The sequence below is a fragment of the Gossypium arboreum genome, chromosome 13, assembly GCF_025698485.1.
Source record: "Gossypium arboreum isolate Shixiya-1 chromosome 13, ASM2569848v2, whole genome shotgun sequence".
Taxonomy (NCBI): Eukaryota; Viridiplantae; Streptophyta; class Magnoliopsida; order Malvales; family Malvaceae; genus Gossypium; species Gossypium arboreum.
In genome coordinates this window covers 117,730,542-117,748,384 of record NC_069082.1, presented here as the reverse complement: position 1 = coordinate 117,748,384, position 17,843 = coordinate 117,730,542, and the positions used below count along the sequence as shown (strand labels likewise).

At 32.1% G+C, this 17,843-nt stretch overlaps 2 protein-coding genes across 2 annotated transcripts; one reads left to right on the top strand and one right to left on the bottom strand.

The window, feature by feature from the left end:
- Positions 1–1,450: 1,450 nt before the first annotated feature.
- On the top strand, positions 1,451–2,850 carry LOC108461917 (RING-H2 finger protein ATL52). Its single transcript, XM_017761900.2, has one exon. The coding sequence runs from the start codon at positions 1,603–1,605 to the stop codon at positions 2,683–2,685; it is 1,083 nt and encodes a 360-aa protein (XP_017617389.1). The 5' UTR covers positions 1,451–1,602; the 3' UTR covers positions 2,686–2,850.
- Positions 2,851–13,819: 10,969 nt separating this feature from the next.
- Positions 13,820–17,843, bottom strand: LOC108461567 (protein BOLA4, chloroplastic/mitochondrial). The gene is made up of 3 exons (XM_017761439.2): positions 17,410–17,843; positions 15,858–15,925; positions 13,820–14,398 (listed from the first exon to the last, which is right to left on the bottom strand). Exons 1-3 carry the CDS (start codon positions 17,737–17,739, stop codon positions 14,242–14,244), a joined length of 555 nt encoding a protein of 184 aa, XP_017616928.1. The 5' UTR covers positions 17,740–17,843; the 3' UTR covers positions 13,820–14,241.

The window sequence follows — 17,843 nt, the reverse complement described above, 5'->3', positions numbered from 1 at the left end:
CAAAGTTAAATATTTAAATTTAAATTTAGAAAATTTCAATATTTTTCAATAATTTAATTATTATTTTTGAATATTAAGAAATTAAACATTAGCATATTTTAAAAATGAAAAAATAATTTTCAGTATTTTTAAATAATTTTTTTAACTATTTAAATTTATTTAATGTTTAAAAGTGTTTGTTACATTTTATAATTATAAATTTGTATTTCATTTTATAATTAAAAATATGTATGTATATCAAAAAAATTATCGTTTTTTCAATAACCTTTAGTACTCTTTTTTTTTTAAAATAATATCATAAAATTAAAGAGGGCTTTGATAAAGTATAAACTCTAAACCATCTCTCTTCGGTTTGAGTTATTCACATTTACTTTATTTACATAGATAATGTATTTAGCTACATATTTGTGCACATATGTATTCTGATATATGAGGTTAAAGCATTTGAGAGGTTCTTATATTACAAGGACCTAATTAAATTAGTCCATCTACTAATTTATTTTCTATACTATTAAAAAGAATTAATTTGGTCCTTAGAACTATCCACAACTCCTTTCAACCCTAAATAAGAGAATAAATATGTTTCAATGCGCTCGAACTCCATCATCCTACATTAATAACAATGTCAATGTCAATTGAGTTAAGACTCAGTCGACAAATTTAATTTTATATTTTAAATATATTTAACCGATTTATGTCATGGTCGATACATTGAAACTCAACATTGAAATTTATTTTATCACACCCACAATATACGTGAACGAAAATATTTTATATTAAAAATATTTTAACGAATGATAATTAATAGAGGAGAAGGATTTTTTAATGCAATTTACATGGATTCAAATATCATATTTTTAAAACGAAAAGATTAAATAAATATAGATGTAAAAATATGAGGGTGTTTTAATTGGATTATGAAATTAAATGAGACTATTATTGGAGCATAAGCATTGAAAACAGAAGCCGCAGCTCTACTCTATTTTCTTATCAGCTACCAATAAATAAACAATGCCTACACTACCATTTATGTTTCCTGCACACCCAGAGGACATATATTTAATGTCATTGTTCACATGTACTCATCATCTTCACTAATTAATATGTTATTTTTCTGGAAACGTGGCAAAGCTCCATTGGTTAGCCGGTTGGTAATGTTATTTGCTTTGTCTTGGAATCGTAAACCAGTCCACTCACCTATACTTTACCAACCAATACCAAAGCTTGGACGGTACTTATAGCCATTTCATTGCTCAACTTCTTTTTCGTATAAATTTCAGAGTCAATAAATATATTGTTTTCCATAATTAATTTTCACCAAAAATGCCATAATATAGAAACTTATGATAGCCATGTTTAATGTATTTCATATTTTTATACATTTACAGTTTAGTAATTTACAACATTTTGCTTAGTTATTAGGATTATGTTTGTATCAAATATATAAATATATAAGGAGAATAAAGCAGAAGATAAGGAGATGGACACCTCAACTTCCCATCTCCCCTACTTTCTTTCCCTTCCCCTCTAAGCCCCCTTCACCACTTTCTTTCTCTCTGTAATTCCTTTTCTTTTCCTCCAAATCCAAACTTAAATTTGAAAATGAGTTCATCATCAAGCACCCCAAATACTTGGTCACCTTATGATACTTACAAAGATTGCTCACAAGGTATTTGTAGCATGTATTGCCCTCAATGGTGTTATTTCATTTTCCCCCCACCCCCTCCTTTTGCCATTGATGACGACGATGATGATTCGTCCACTGATTTCTCACCTCTAATTATAGCCCTAATTGGGATCTTGGCTAGCGCATTCATCTTGGTAAGTTACTACACCATCATCTCCAAGTATTGCCGACGGCGTAGGCAAAGTCATACAAGCTTAGATTTCAATGAAAACAGGGATGAAATCAACCATGATGGATGGCAACCTGGTTCACAAGGCTTAGATGAAAGCCTTATTAAGGCTATTACTGTTTGTAAGTTCAAGAAAAATGAGGGTTTAATTGAAGGAACTGATTGTTCTGTTTGTTTAAGTGAGTTCTTGGAAGATGAGAGTTTGAGATTGTTGCCTAAATGTAATCATGCTTTTCATGTCCCTTGTATTGATACTTGGTTAAAATCTCACTCCAGTTGCCCCCTTTGCCGTGCCAATATTACATCCACCAACCAACCCGGCACCGCTGCTGCCACGGCCCAGGAAGGTCACCGGAATGTTGGTGTATCAGCAATTGTGTATCAACAAAGGAATGAAGCGATTTCAGTGATCCAGGATTTGGAAAGTGGTGTTAGAGAAGAAGCTGTGGTTAGCCTTGTTGTTAATGAAGATTTTGGGAAAACAACAGCAGATGAAGACGATGTTTCCGACATGGCGGTGTTGGAAATCAGACAAGATGGGGATCCAATCCAACCACTGAGAAGATCAGTTTCAATGAGTTCTACACTGTTTTCACAAGGACAAGCGATGTCCATTGCTGACATATTGCACATCAGTGAAGAAGATGAGGATGAACTGCAATCATCAATGGGAACTGGATCCTCAAAACAATTTGATGCATCAGAATATTATTGCAAGTCAAATCACAGAAATGGGGTTTTCAATTTGGTTAGAAGTCCTTTAGCAATGAAGAGATCTATTTCTACAGGAAGATTTATGTTCCCAAGATTTGAAAAAGAGAGAAATTGAATTTTCAGATTGCGCCCAAATTGGGAAAAAAAAAAAAGACTCAATTTTTCTGTGCATAAAAACCCAGTTTTTTCTTTTACCCCACTGTAACATATCAGAGACACAACATAATGGAGATCTCAGATTCTTACGTTTACTGAATCAATATTCCTTTATCTTCTGAAATGTCAAAACTCCACTTTATTCTGTATGATACAGTGAAGATCTTGAAATATTCAGTAATTGTAAGTTTATTAAAATTATTTCATCAATCAAACCTCCATGTAATTTTTTTTCATTTACTGTGTGTTTCATGAATGTTCTAAACTTTTCATCCATTACAGAGTTGGGAAATCCTAATCTATGCCAGCTATTTAAAGTGAAAAAAAAAAAAAGTAGGGCCTGTCTGTAACACCTTTCACTTTAAGTACAGAGTAGTAATGATAAGTAAGATTATTCACAATTCAGCATCTACTTCAGGGAGGTTTTCTTTTCCTTTTGGGAAAACAAATTGTAAAATTTTATGTTTGATAAAGTATGTTCCTATGAATTACTAAAGGAAAAAAAAACATATATAGTATACAGATATCCATAATACTATTATAATTTTTTTAATGAAGAGTTAAATTAATCTCAATTTAATATTTCTATTAAAAATTTTATTTATTTTATTTTTAAAATTAGCGTGACTAATAGAATAATCAAATAATCGTGTACCTCGTCTGATGTAATAAAAACTAATTTTAACAACAAAAATAAATAAAACTTTTAACAGTAAGATCAATTTGCTTTTAATATAACGCACAAAAATTAATTTATTTTTTAATAAAAGAGATAAAATATAATTTATCTCTTAATACAAAAACGTTAAGAGTAGAAAAGAATAATGCAATAATAGAGGAAAGTTTGATAGCTGTGCCTTGCAACTTAATCATAATAAACTTTGGGCATATGTATTTATGGAATGGAATCCCATTAAATGATTTTCATGTTGGAAGAAGCAAATGAAGGGCAATCAAAATGGGTTTGAATTTGGCATGTTGTTTGCCCCAATGCTATATTCTACTTCTTTTTGTTCCATGTTTCAATAAATATTTGCTCCCTTTCCTACAACTAGATCTGTCTAAAGACTATATAGATCCGACCCGGATGGATAGTTGTAATACTTTTTTTTATTATTTTGTGAACTCTAAATCTAATTTGTACATCTAAAATTACTTAAACTTAGTGCTTGGGGGTTGAATGAGAATTTACATCCAAACTTTTACAACCTCACCCTCACATTATAAAATATTGTTAGTATTTATATTTTGATAAAATTTGAGATTTAGTTCTTATATTTAAAAATTAATTTTTTTATTTAAAAACTCACTCTTATAATTAATATTGTTGGTATTTTTTATCAAAATCCTTCAATTTGACACCTTAATTAGATTATCCTCGTACAATGTTACATATAATTGATAGAAAATAAAAATATTAAATTGACAAATTTTGATGAAAATTACCAACAATAATAATATTTTTTTAATTAAAATAAAAATAAGAAAAGATTAGACTTGAATGAGAAGTAAAAAATCCGATTCATAAACAAATTTACTTACAATATAAATTTAAAAAAAACTTTATTTCGACCATATTCACTAATAGTCTACCTAATATATAGTTTCAAAATTTATTTCTCATAAACTAAGATATAGGAAACCCCAATTAACATTTGTGCATAGCAGAATTAGGAAATAAAAAAGAAAATTGGAAATGGGATTTGGTTCATGTTTGTTAGCTTAAAAGAAATGCAAACTTAATTTGTATAAAGAAGATGAGAGAGAGAAGAAAGGAGGTAGGAAGGAAGTAGAGGGAATTAGAATTGACTTTGCAATTGCAATTAATCATTCCATTTTGATTTATGAAATAAAAGACAGGACAGCTGAACTGCCACTTGACCATGTAACAACAATTTTGTACTGTCATGACAAAACAAGGTTTTTTATTTTACTTTTTAGATCTAATCATTTTAGACACAGCAAACATAAGTTGATATTACAAAAAACAGGATTTGATATTTCAGTTTCATCCAATATAAATTATTTTAAATATGATTATAACACTAACAAAAAGTTGTTGGAGGAATTTCTTTTATAAAAATATATTTATTTAGTTCCTAATTGTTTTGGTTTTATACTTTTTTAATATTTAATACTTTTATGTTTTTCATAATAAAATAATATATATTTTTATGTTTTTCTAAATTATAATTTTTAGAATTAAGATCAAATTGACATAATATGTAAAATGTTAAGGGTTAATTTGTTATTATACTAATAAAAAGATTACCACATCAACATTCTGTCTGGCTACTAAAGACATTTAACGGTAGAGTGATTAAACTTGACAACTTATCTAACGAGAGTAATTCAAATAACATATTTTTGAAATGAGTGAACAAAATAAAAAGACAGTAAACTCGATGACTAAATAGATAATTTAATTACTCTAATTGTTTTCTTTGTGAATTATTAAGAAATATTTTGATAATACAATCAAGTTATCATAAATTTTTACTTTTAATTTTTTTATAAAATTTAAAAGTATAGTCTCTAATAATACCAAGTATTCACAATTTTATTCTTGAAATACTTATTAAAAAAAGAAGAAGAAATTGTTGTGAATTGAGTTTGATACATTAAATATTTAATTACAACCTGACCAATTATTATATGACTAAATTTGGATAAAAATAGAGGAAATATTATAGAATGAGCTTTGATTTTGTGAGGATGAAAAAAGTAGAGAGTTATTTAGGAAGTTTAGGAGGAATAAAAAAGAAATGGTGAGTGGACACACCACTATCATATATAATGAACAATATTCTTTTGCATGAAAGTGATAGATTCAGCAGCCCAAACAATTTTGTTCACAACTACTTATTTCTTTGGCTGCATCTGGTTTCCGTAAGTCTTAAGCTCCTCTCCCTGTCCCTATTATAGATTCTTCCTTTTCTCATTTAATTTGGAACAAAATTGATACCATTTCCTCCACAATACAATGGACATTAAGAAATCTATATGTGAATTTATGTTCATTTTGTGGTTATAAAAACTAGATATGAATTAGAGGTTGTCTTTAAACAGAAAACAAATAGATTTTAGATAATGAAATTATGATGATATTTATCACTCTCTTATTTCATAAATTAGAAATTTAAATAATGATTTTTAGTGATGAGTTTATATTAGAATATTATTTGGTAAATTAGTAAATATAAACATTGAATATAATTAAGTAATTGTAAGATAAAAATAAATATTGATTTTAAAAGTTTATTTTTTATTTTTTAATATAATATTTTATATTATTTTAGATAGTTTTAGATGAAATATAAATATGATAAAAATCCACCAAATATTTTCTACCTTAAGTGATAAGTAGATACATGCATCCTTATCTTATTGAACTTTTTTTTATTGAAAATTTATATTAAGTAAAACATTAAAATGATTACTAAACACATTTAAAATATTAATTGTTGAAATTTTTAATTTTATTAAAATGAAATTTTTCAATAATTTATCAAACACACCCTAAATATTTATCATTTTGGTTTAAATTTATTGTAGTCTAAAGATCTAAAATGATTTGAATTTTAGATTTGTTAAGGTATGCTAAGAGTCAATTTAGATGGAGGTTAGGCAAGGTGAACACATAAGAAGAATAAGTAGTTGAAGCAGAAGAGAGCTTTCTTAAGGTCAAGCCAAGGTATTTATAACTGAGGTTGGCTACCATTTTGCCTTCAAGCTTCAACACATGTCTATGTTGGTCTTATCATGGTCGGCTCTTTAAGGAACATGATAGCCTTCTTTGCTAGGTGGAGATGAGATTGATAGATTTCGTGATTTAAGTGTGATTAGATTGGTGTGGACTTGATGAAGTTTCACGCGTATTTCACACCAACACCTACCTTTGGCGAGATAGACTGAAGGCGGTCCATGTGTCGACCATACATGTGCTGGAAAGTATAAAACTTGGCAAGGTATTGGCCCTGGGAGAGGTAAAGTTATAAGGGTTCTTTTTGTTCAGTAGATTTTGCCTTGTATAAATTCAATTCTAATATAGAATACATGTTGAACACCTACGCTCACGACACCACTGAACTAAAATTTAGCTATACCTCCTAACATTCCAAAATAAGATTATAAAGGAGGAATTTAAAGAACCAAATAGAAGATTCAATATTGGATTTAGAGCTAATAATACTTATAACATAGGTTTTTATATAGATCCAAGGTCCTACTAACCTTGGTTTTCCAAGCAATGTGGGATATGGGTTTTATATAGACTCATAATCTCTATCTTTTGTTCCTAGGCAATGTGGGATTTGGTGTCGCTATTCAACAATACAAGAATTGAGATTCATCATAGTTTTATTGATCAGATTAACTCTTGATTCGTTCATCATCACATTTTAGGATTGGCTCACCGTGCCTCTTACTATTCACCATGATTGATTGGTCTGATTGACCTATTGAGTTAGTTGCAAACATGTGATGTTGTCTGTCTGTTGATTTGACTCTATGTAACTTGTGTCAGTAAGGGTAGAAAATTTTATCTTCATGTAAAAAGTTATGAGGACCATTTTATGTTGATCGTTGATCAACAACTAGAAATTTCACATACTTGATTTTAATGTGCTTACAACCCTCCATATTATTGCAAAGTTATAGAGCCCTTAACATTAATGAGATGATCCGCAAAGCCATAAGTTGGGCTCAGCTTCTTTAAAACTTTCTCTTTATGGCCCATCTACTTGAAAGCTTGTTAATGTAAGACTTTAACTACACTATCACTATCACTATTAATCATAATTATTTTTACTTTAAAACATAAAATGATTGTTGTAACCACTATCATACCATTACCTTCCTTTTCAAGAATTGCATCTCTGACTGCCCTAAAGATACAATTTTCCATCTATCAGTTTGGCGTAGTCTTTCCATGACTGGGTTTATTAACATGATGCTTCTCAATTGGGCCTCTTTGTTTTGTGCTAGAGGTGGCCTATTCCTAATTGGTCCTAGCAATCATATATATCACTCTTCTTACTAATTATTTACTCCTAACTTTGTTGTATCTGCAATAGCTTGACCTAGGTTGTAATGCCTTGATAAACGTAATTCTTTATTTGTAAATATTTGACACAAGTGGGTATCTGCTTTAGTGGTTAAGTGTTCTGGGTGTGTGCGGGAGGTCTTGGTTCAATTCCCACTTAGGCAATCTTTGTTATTTTTTGATCTAAGCCTTACCCTTATTGTGTGGGCTTATATAAAATTGTCTGCTAATCTATATTAGAATGAGCATGCTGGTTCGAATGGTAAGGGAGTTGGTGTATTGGAGATCCTGTGTTCGAGTCTCTGCACGAGCATGGGTATTATTTTTGCTCGATTTCTTGTTAGAGTCTTGATGGAGTTGGATTCTGAGAAGTTGGGTTGTAAGTAGGTTAGTTGGGAGTAATTTGAGGGATTTTAGGAGTTATATGGTATTATTTGTCTTTTTTTTTAAATTTTGTTTTCCTTCTCTCCTCTAAAAAGTTTCTGACGTGAGTGTTCTTCCTCTTTTCTTCCCCCTTTCTTTCATTTTTCCCCTTTCTAATCTGTTCAAAATTTTGGTTCGATCATCGCCTTGTATTTCAGTTTGTGGTACTTTTGTGTGTTTTTGATAAGAGGGGCTATTCTTGTTGGGTAAAACGGTTTCGGTAAACTGTGTTGGTATTTTCTCTCCGTAGTAGCATACTTGATGTTATAAGGAATTTGATTTCTATAAATCTGTGATGTAGGAGAAAGGTGTGAGCGGTGAACTATTTTTTCGACAGTTTAATCTCACTAGTGTTTGTGCGTATTATCGGTAAGTTTTATGCGTTATTTCGAGTTTATGTCGATTCGTGAATTGGTTGCTAATTGGTTAATGAGATGTTGTTTATTAGGTTTCGGAGGGCTTAGGTTTGCTGGATCTTCTTAAACGAATCAGGTGTGTACCCAAAACGCAGAGAATCAAACTTCTGTAAAAGCCAAAAAACTATTCTGTCGACGTCACACGGGTGTGTGGTCACCCATGTGATTGGTCTTGTGTGAGACACGGCTATGTGGTCGACGAAGGCATGGTCTTGCGCAAGATACGGCCGTATGGTGGTGTGAGTGTGGCAGTGTGGGCCATAAGGGCTAAGCCATATTAGGCGTGTGGGTTCTGGGCCAGACCGTGTGGGCCACATGGGCGAGGCCAATATAGGTCGTGTGGGCCCACACGGGCATATGAGCCCATTTTTCTGAAATTTTTCCTAGGGTCGCACGGGTCGTTCTGATCGACTGTGGGCCTACCGTATGGTCGATAAGGGCTAACCAAACCCTAAAACTATGAAATCTAATAGCTTGATATTCTGTACTGAATGTTACTGCTATGCATGCCTGATTATTCTGTTTGACGTATATCTATTAACTGTATTTAAGCATGTTGAGCGTGTTTAATCTGTTATTTCTGTATCTGTTATTTCTATATCTAATTTGGGGTAGGTTTGGATATATGTGGAGGAAGTGTTCTGAGAGGCGACCCTCGCCTATATTCTTGCAGCTTGGCTGCATATTATTTGAAACGTGTCGTAATGGCACAATATGGTGTGTAGGGATGGGTGGGTGTTTTTAACCCTACATAGTGTGTCGGGATGGTCGAAGATGGTGTGTAGAGGATAGGGGTAGGATTTTGTATATCTAATCTGTATATTTGATTCTGTTGACTGTATTTGAAATTGGCAAGAGCCCGAACTTGTATATGATTGTATATGAGATCTCTGTATGTTTGCATGTTTAATTCTGTTACACACTGAGTTTACGAAAACTCACATCCACTTGTCTGTTCTGTTCAGGTAATCCACAAACTTAGGCAGATTGGTGCAACAGAGCTTTTCAGTACTACGAGTTCGTAAATTGAATAGGTTTATGGTTTTTATTTTAAAGATTATTTTTAGAGTTTTGTAATAATTGGACTCTTCAAACTTTTTGGCTGATTTTTAGACTTGGATTTTCATTTTAGTACTTTATTTGCTACTGATATCTAAAAACTATAGTTTTTACTAAAATAAAGGTTTTCTAAAAATACGAACTACATTTTTTTTAAATATAACGATTTTATGACTTCCCTTGCAAATTACGTTTTGGCAAATAAATGGACTAAATAACACTTTCAAAAATTGTCATAAATGAATATGAATTATGATACGTGAATGATTTGACGAGACGGCTCTATTTTCAAAACTCATTCTTTGTGACATCTCTGGATTCGGCCATAACTTTTAGGCCGGGTTTAGGGTGTTACATAGGTTTACCCCTCCTTGTAGTGAGGTTTTTGTGCCATAAGCTACTTAAGTTGGATTTGGTTAATAGCCTCCTCTATGGCATTTTTCAATGAAATACCAACTTCAATTTTTATGGCCTACATCACCATAAAATTGGCATCTTTCAGATGATTTGCTTTGAAATCAGCTAGGCTTCATTGGAGGCGATATGTCATTGATATCCTGCTCTCCAATCTAACTAGAATGTATGCTCGTAGCAATTCAATGGATTGAACTTGGTGAACTTGTTACATGCCTCATGTTTTCTTATTTCATCATATGTATCAAAATGGAACAAAGTACTTTTTAATGCATTAGGGGGAGCGAGAATGGTGTTGTCCCATAAGTTTACTCACAAGTAGGGTGCGTTCTATATTGATCATTGTTGGAAGGTCACACACGAGAGTGGTGATCTAGTCTCTGGCAGTACAATCCAAAATACCTAATATCAAATTATATATTGGATATGTTCATCTCCTCTTCTTTTGTATATTTTTTGGCCTTATTGTACAAAGTAGGCGAGGTGTTGGGGCTTATTTTCCATGACAACATATTTTAAATGCTCACAACTCGCTCCTACTATGAAATATCCACAACCCATTGAACTATCAAAATCCTTGGTGTTCATGGTCATAGTATTAAAATGCTTGATGTAATCATACAAGGATTCACTAGGTTTATTCTTGACAACAAAAAGGCTAGTAAGTGTTTTCAAGATAATTTTGTATGCACTAAAGCGACCTAAAAAATAACTCAACTACTCAAAGTTATGAATGGAACCATCTAAAAGAAACAAGTACTTTTTTTTTTTTTGCATTTTTCCTTAAAAGTAGTAGGAAAAGCCTCGTACTAAAAGGAATCGGAAAGATCCAAATACATTCAAATAATTAATGTATTGCATCAAGACTTGAAGCTTAAATATCTTACTTTAGCCCATCCATTTCCTCGTGCTAAGCTAAAGGTTGTTGCTATGAAAAAACTGGTCATTGTTGATATTATAGGTGTCTGTTATGGTCTTAGCCTTATACATTGAGTGAAGAGGCTGCCTCATTATGTTGTAGCTGATATTGGAGGGGTTTAGCCTACTCTTAATTCTCTTATCATTTTAGTATTTTTATGGAGTTTTTTTTTTATATATATTTTTACATTACTTCTCATGCTTCAATTGTTGTTGTATTGTTTGGTCTCTTAAAGCTCTCATTTGCTCTTGTAGTTCCAGGAATTATAGGGAAGAAGAGTTGGGGATGAAATTGGGGCTCTTGACTATTTGTTCGTCAAAGGTTGGTATTAGATGTATATTAGGTGGTGAGGGAAACAAACTATGGTAGCCTATGTTGCTTGTTATAACAACTTTCACATGCATCATTGTAAGGGTTATGTGGATGGTGCACCTAGTTAAGGATTGCTAACTTGGTCGATTTGAAAAGCCTATGTGGTGGGATTGGTTGCAATAGTGGGATTCATGGGGATATTCTCATCAAAATGAGCCATGTCATTCATGCTTATTGTACCAAATTGTTAAGGGTTAAATGTAGAAGAGGGGAGATGGTAGTTCACATGGTGGAGGTGTGCTGAGAGTTGCTTAAGATGGAGGTTAAGCAAGGCGAACACATAAGAAGAAGTAGTTGAAAGAAAAGAGAGCCTTCCTAAGGTAAAAGAAGGATATTTATAGAAAAGGTTGGTTACCACATTGCCCTTAGGCTTTGACACTTTTCCAGGCTAGTCTTATCATGGTTGGCTCCTTAGGGGACATGATAGACTTCTTAGCTAGGCGACGATTAGATTAATGGATTTAGTGATCCAATTGTGATTGGACTAGTGTAGACTTGATGTGGTTTCATGTGTGCTCCATGCAAAGAGAAGTTTCAACACCATTCTTTGGTGAGATAGGTTGGTGGCGATCCACATGTCGACCATGCATTTGTTGGTGAGGATCATACTGGGCAAAGTATTGCCTATGAGCAAAGTTGCCTTAGGCACGGGGGTGAGGTATAGTTGGCAAAGCTTATTTTGGTGCTATATGTTTAGCAAGATTGATTAAATATTATGTTTTAAAGTTACTTTTTAAGGTGATTTTATAGATTAAATAAATTAAAATTAAATTAGTTTTATTGCAAAATTGACAAATAAAATGTTTATGTTAACAAATTTGACCATAATCTTAAAATTTTGAAGCGCGTGAGCTATCAAAATTTCCTAACACTACCAACCATGTAGATGTGACATGCTCAACAATAATCGTAGATAAAAAATGGGCAGATTAACAACATATAGCCAGGTTACCTACTGGACTCTACAAGGTTTCTATAAACTTAGGTTGACTTAGATTAAATTGCAATTTAATAATAAAATTTTATTTAAATTAATTAATATAAAAAATTTAATATGTTATTAATTTTCTGAAAAGTCCATTGTACTTGTGGGTCAATTAGCTGAGAAATGTAAAAATAAAATAAGATAAAATTACCTTTGAGCAAGCCGATGAATAAAATTCTGTTGTAATATTTAAGGTCCTTTGAATAAGAAACATTTATATATCTTTGATTATTCCACCAAATCAACACATCAAAATAGGACCCAGAAAACAACTTGAATTCACATAAAAGAAGAACAAAAACAAAATTTATGTATTGAAAATCTTATCAAATATTGGTGCACTAGTAAGATATATTTAGAGATTATAATAGATACATTTTTGCACGCCTCGTCCTAACCATGACTTGTAAGAAGATGCGATTTTGATCTGAGTTTAATTTTTTTTGTTTTGAAGCAAATAAGATTAGTTTTTGAATTTAGAAATGAAATTTAATCTATATTTATTTATTGAAAGCGAAAAATATTTATATATTAAGGGTATTTTTGTAAATATCTTGAGTCGGAGCGGATTTACCTCAAACCCAACCCGAATATTTTTCTTTTTGTAATTTCACCCGACTTGCCTTGAACTCGAATTTTTGAAGAAAAAAATTTGACCCCCGTCGGATTCGGTTTTTTTTCATCTTTAGACACATTACACTCTCAATGAGAGAATTTAAGTTGGAATCTTAAAAATAACATTATTTAGAAGCACAATCATGAACCCTAAAAAGATTAGTATTTATAAATAAACAAGAAGAATAACATGGTTATATGATTTGTAAAATGCATACCTTAGCTTATAAATTAGTTAAATTTGACTATGATTATTGGTATATAAATATAAATTTCAAATTCACAATTTTTTTTTTTTGGGGGATAATTAGTTGATTTCTTTTCATCCAAAGATGGAGCAATGTGCAAGGCTGTTAGTGAGTTACATTATCCTTAGCAGAGGATGGGAGGGCATAACTTCTCATTTATACTAAAGATCATATAGTTATTGGGAATTGTTTCTTTGATCTATTGACTGCTACTCAAGCTCACCATTCTTGTTTAGCCATAGATCAATGCATTCCATACTATGCTGATGATAGTTGAAATCAAATTGTTTCCCTTCACTACGTGGATAAACCCATTTCAAAAACTTTCTTCCAAAATGTTCGTCTTATATGTAATACTTCTTTCCCAATTTACTATACTTGTTGTAAGTTTAATTACTAATAAATTAAGAGTTGTTTATTGCTTCAGTCTAATCCAATAAATAAGATTCAGTCTCATAGTAAGATCATCCTTTTTAAAAGGAAAAAATCATTTTTATGTATGTTAAATTAGAAGTGTTATTGTAGAGAAAAATTAAGTTAAACTCTATAAGTGGGTAAATCTTTAAAAATATAACTTCAAATTCATTTTAACTTAAAATTTACTTTTTAAGAAACCTTTATGGGTGCTCTTCAATACCCAAAACAAGTAACTTCTACAAAACTAACATCATCTAATTTAATAATAGCAGTGTATAACTTCAAATACTTTCATCCATAAAAAAACAAGTTTAAATAGCAGAACCCAATTTAAAGAAATACCTATTGCTGTTTTTTTTTAAAAAAATAAAAATAAAAATTTATAAAGGAATGCCCAATGTGTAGCAACAAATTCCATCCTTAGCTTGGTGGGAGAAAAAAAACAGGAGGGACTGTCTTCCACTTTTCTAGTGTAAGCAGAGTCTAAATTTTACCAATAAGTTCTCAATGCAATGGAATATGAAGGAGATGAAGAACACAAACTCTTATTAACCACCCTTCATAAGAAAGGGAAAACGAATTTGGCTTTCAGGTCTTAAATGATCACTTCTGACTTCCTGCTGCTTCACTGGGGGTTTTGGTGGTCATCTGGTCTACTGCATGCACTGTGTTTTGTAGCTCTTCCCATATGGCTTTGTAAACCATCCTCTGCCTGTTCACAACCGACTGTCCATCGAATGCTGAAGCAACGACATCAATGCTGTGATAAGGTAATATAGATTCAGCCCAGGAAATTGCAAACTCTTAATGCCATGAAGAATCAGTTAACAGCACATTCAATCTTTAATCAGAAACAACCCTTGGATCCGAAATGCTAAACAATTTATGGACTCATTCATACTTGGCTACTGCCAAGTAAATATAGACTGCAGTAATAAACACGCTATAGTTTGTGTAACACCATAGTTCTCAGAGATATGCTATTCCAGATAATCAGATGCATGGTGACCTATGAAAAATAACTGCTTAACTTTTGAGAGAAAAGAGAAAGTCAATTTGGCTATCAGAGCTAGCAGCCATGCTTCGCCTTCATTCTGTATTCCATTTGTTAGAGTTCAAACTTCATTTTGTAACTACCGTGTAATTGCTAAAACTATACCTCAGAAGAGTTATTTCACTCATTCTCAAAAATCACAAACATAAGCTAAACACATCTATGTGTCCTGCTGAGAGCAGTCAAAAGTTAATAATGTCAAACGGAGCAGGCAAAGCTGTTCCCTTTCGATCACATAATCAAAATGAACTCACCAGGAATTATATACTGTTATTCGTTAGGGTGCATAAATTCAGCTATCATGCTCTATTAGTTTTAGTCCTGTGCTAGCATGTTCTAGCAACAATTTATTTTGGAATAGTTTTTATTTTAATTTTTTAACTTCTAACATGTTCCCATCATAAGAATTTCAGTCTTTGCATGAACTTATCAGAGCAAACGTATAAAGTCCTAACATATACATATTAGTGATCTTCGATAATGATTTACATGTTTTTATGCAATAAAGCAAAATGCCATACAGATTTGTTTAAAGCAAACTCCAAACCATCAGCAAACTTCTTAGAACCCAAAAGAACCAGCAAAATGGTGTGTTTGACTTTCTTTGACCCCTCACAATTTTCGGTAGAACAGCCATTTCCAGTGCCATACCCATATTCTTGCTCATGGTTTTTGAAGCAAAGTCCCAATTTGGTCGGAATTAGAAAGAATTTGAGGAACTTATTAACTAAAAGAAGAAAATGCAATGACCAAGTAGTTGAAGTAACAGAATTATGTTTTACATAGTAGATTCTCATATAATCTGATCTCCACACCATTGTCATATGACTCCTACGCTATTATTCACACATGTAATCCATTTTATAACTTGAAACTATCATAATCTAACACATAAAGGTGATTTTCATACAGGAGTCAAGGATGTTGCTAAAGGAATCATATACTTTCCAGAATTAACAAGGATTTTCTTGTCGGTAACAGAGCAATCTCATAATAGTACATCAGAATACACTTACAGATTACTCAAAAATCCTAATAGTGCGGATTTACTATAATGTTCGACTACAACTTCCAATAAGAGTAGGAAGAATGAAGCAAGAAGCTAGTGCACCTCTAACTAAGTATTTTGGTCTAACCCCTGATTAAACCAGTGAAAATGGCTTACCAAACATGCCGGCCATCTCCAGATGCATCTTGTACAATGACTGATTCTGCATTCAAATGTTCCTTGATCTGGAAAAGAAAATTAAATAATTAACTTCAATAAAAGCACAGTCCATGTAGACAAGAACTATACAATCTCTATGAACAACGGTGGAACAAGCAATATTTACAGTTAAAATGGGAAATAGTAAATAATCTGGTTACTCTACTGAAACTATGAAAGGAAAAACTTTGAAATGCTAGACAAAAACTGAATCCAAGCTACAGCAGTATAGTAAAATGAATAATACCATTCAACTAGAAATAATTGCATTTCATATGTATTTACTACAACTTGACCATATAAATTGAACAACGTCCAAGAACATATTTTTTTTCAAGAAATTTTTATTTTGCAACAAAATTTCTTATTTTTATAAGTCAGTTCTGGCCATGCTACTATCAGCTTTTGTTCCTGACAAGTTGATCCATCACAAAGCCTGATCAAAACTAAGTACTTATAGTAAAGCTCAAACATGGCTACTTCTTTTCATGAGCAAAGGCTTTCTCCCCTAATTCATCATCTCATGGATGAATCCAATACATGAAGACAATTAATAGTGGTTATTCAAAAGACCAATTCCAAGATTGTCACCGTGTCTCTGCATTGACTGCACTATAACCCTGACTATCATCCAGCTCTGAGAGATATGCTTAGCAGTCGCCTGGGAATTAATTACTGAAAACTGCAGGATGTAGTGAAAGTTTATTTATTGTCAAAAAGTTGTTTTCTTTGTAAACAAAGGGAAAATATGATTTCTGAAAGTTAACTGGAGATGATGTTACAATTTAAAATTTGTTTTGGACATCATGATTGAACTTAAACAAGTAGGGAATATTTTCTTGACATCAACAGGGGTATCTTCCTTGAAACCTCAGGTTCAAATCAATGAAAACCACCTTTCCTATTTGGTGAAATTGAAAGTAATCTTGAGTTTTAAATAATTAAAAAAAAAAGTAGAAATTTTGTGGAGGGAATTCCTTGAAATCTAGATGAGGGTTTGAGCATGACTGAAGCTTGGATTAGGATTTTCCATAGATCATAAGATAGACATACTGGATGGCTTTGAGCGTTTGACTGCAATAAGAGGCAATAAATAGTCATATTCCCCTTTTCTTTTGATTTACTTTCATAGAAAGTTAAGAATGCTTTTAGTTTCTACAGGGGCCAATTAAGAGACTAAATTTCTAGCATCTATCCGATTCCAACACTCATACTCAAGTCCGAGTCGAGTAACTTTGAGCATAATAAACTAATTTAGAAATCCTCTTATTTTCATACATCAAAACGTTCTCTTGATATTGTTTCAATCAGCTAAACAGATTAAATAGTTATTAATTCGATCAAATTGACAACAAACTGAACTTTACAGCTTGAAAGAAACAAAAACTGAACTTCCCCATTTCCTTCAGCTAAACAGAAACAAGTAAATAGCAATTGCGCGAGAAGGAAAAAAAAAATCAACAATTAAGTTAAACCAAACAGAGAACAAGTATAAAAAAAGAAGAGATACCTTTTTCTCCATAGATTGAATGAGAGGAGAGTCAATAGAGCCAGGATCATTGACGTGAGTAGCTTTTATCGAAAATCCGCGGTGACCCAAAATTCCAGAGCTGGTTCTCGAAACAATTCTGTTCTTCTTTTCAACATTGCTGGTTGATTTATTAATCTTGGAAGAACCAAAAAAGCTTGAATCTGGATGGTTTTTAATTGGCAAAAGTGTGGGGTGAGAGGAAAAGGATATGTTGTTGGAGTGGCAAAAAAGAGGGAAGGATTTGAGGAAAAGACTAGCTTTTATTGATGAAAAGAAGAAGGGGCGCGTAGTTATTAGAGTCTTCGCCATTGAAGAGGTTTAAAGGTCGGGGAAAGTGAAGCTGGTTCCTTTTTTATGTTTCTGAAAAAAAAAAAACGGGTGGTGAGGATACAATGCCCCAGTCGAGTTAAAAG

Bases quoted from the DNA above. Each gene is read 5' to 3' on its own strand.
- LOC108461917 (XM_017761900.2), top strand. From the start codon at position 1,603: ATGAGTTCATCATCAAGCACCCCAAATACTTGGTCACCTTATGATACT.
- LOC108461567 (XM_017761439.2), bottom strand. From the start codon at position 17,739: ATGGCGAAGACTCTAATAACTACGCGCCCCTTCTTCTTTTCATCAATA. The intron at 15,926-17,409 runs GTATCTCTTCTT...TTTCTTTTCCAG, and splicing joins TTCAATCTATGGAGAAAAAG to ATCAAGGAACATTTGAATGC. The intron at 14,399-15,857 runs GTAAGCCATTTT...ACCTTATCACAG, and splicing joins GGAGATGGCCGGCATGTTTG to CATTGATGTCGTTGCTTCAG.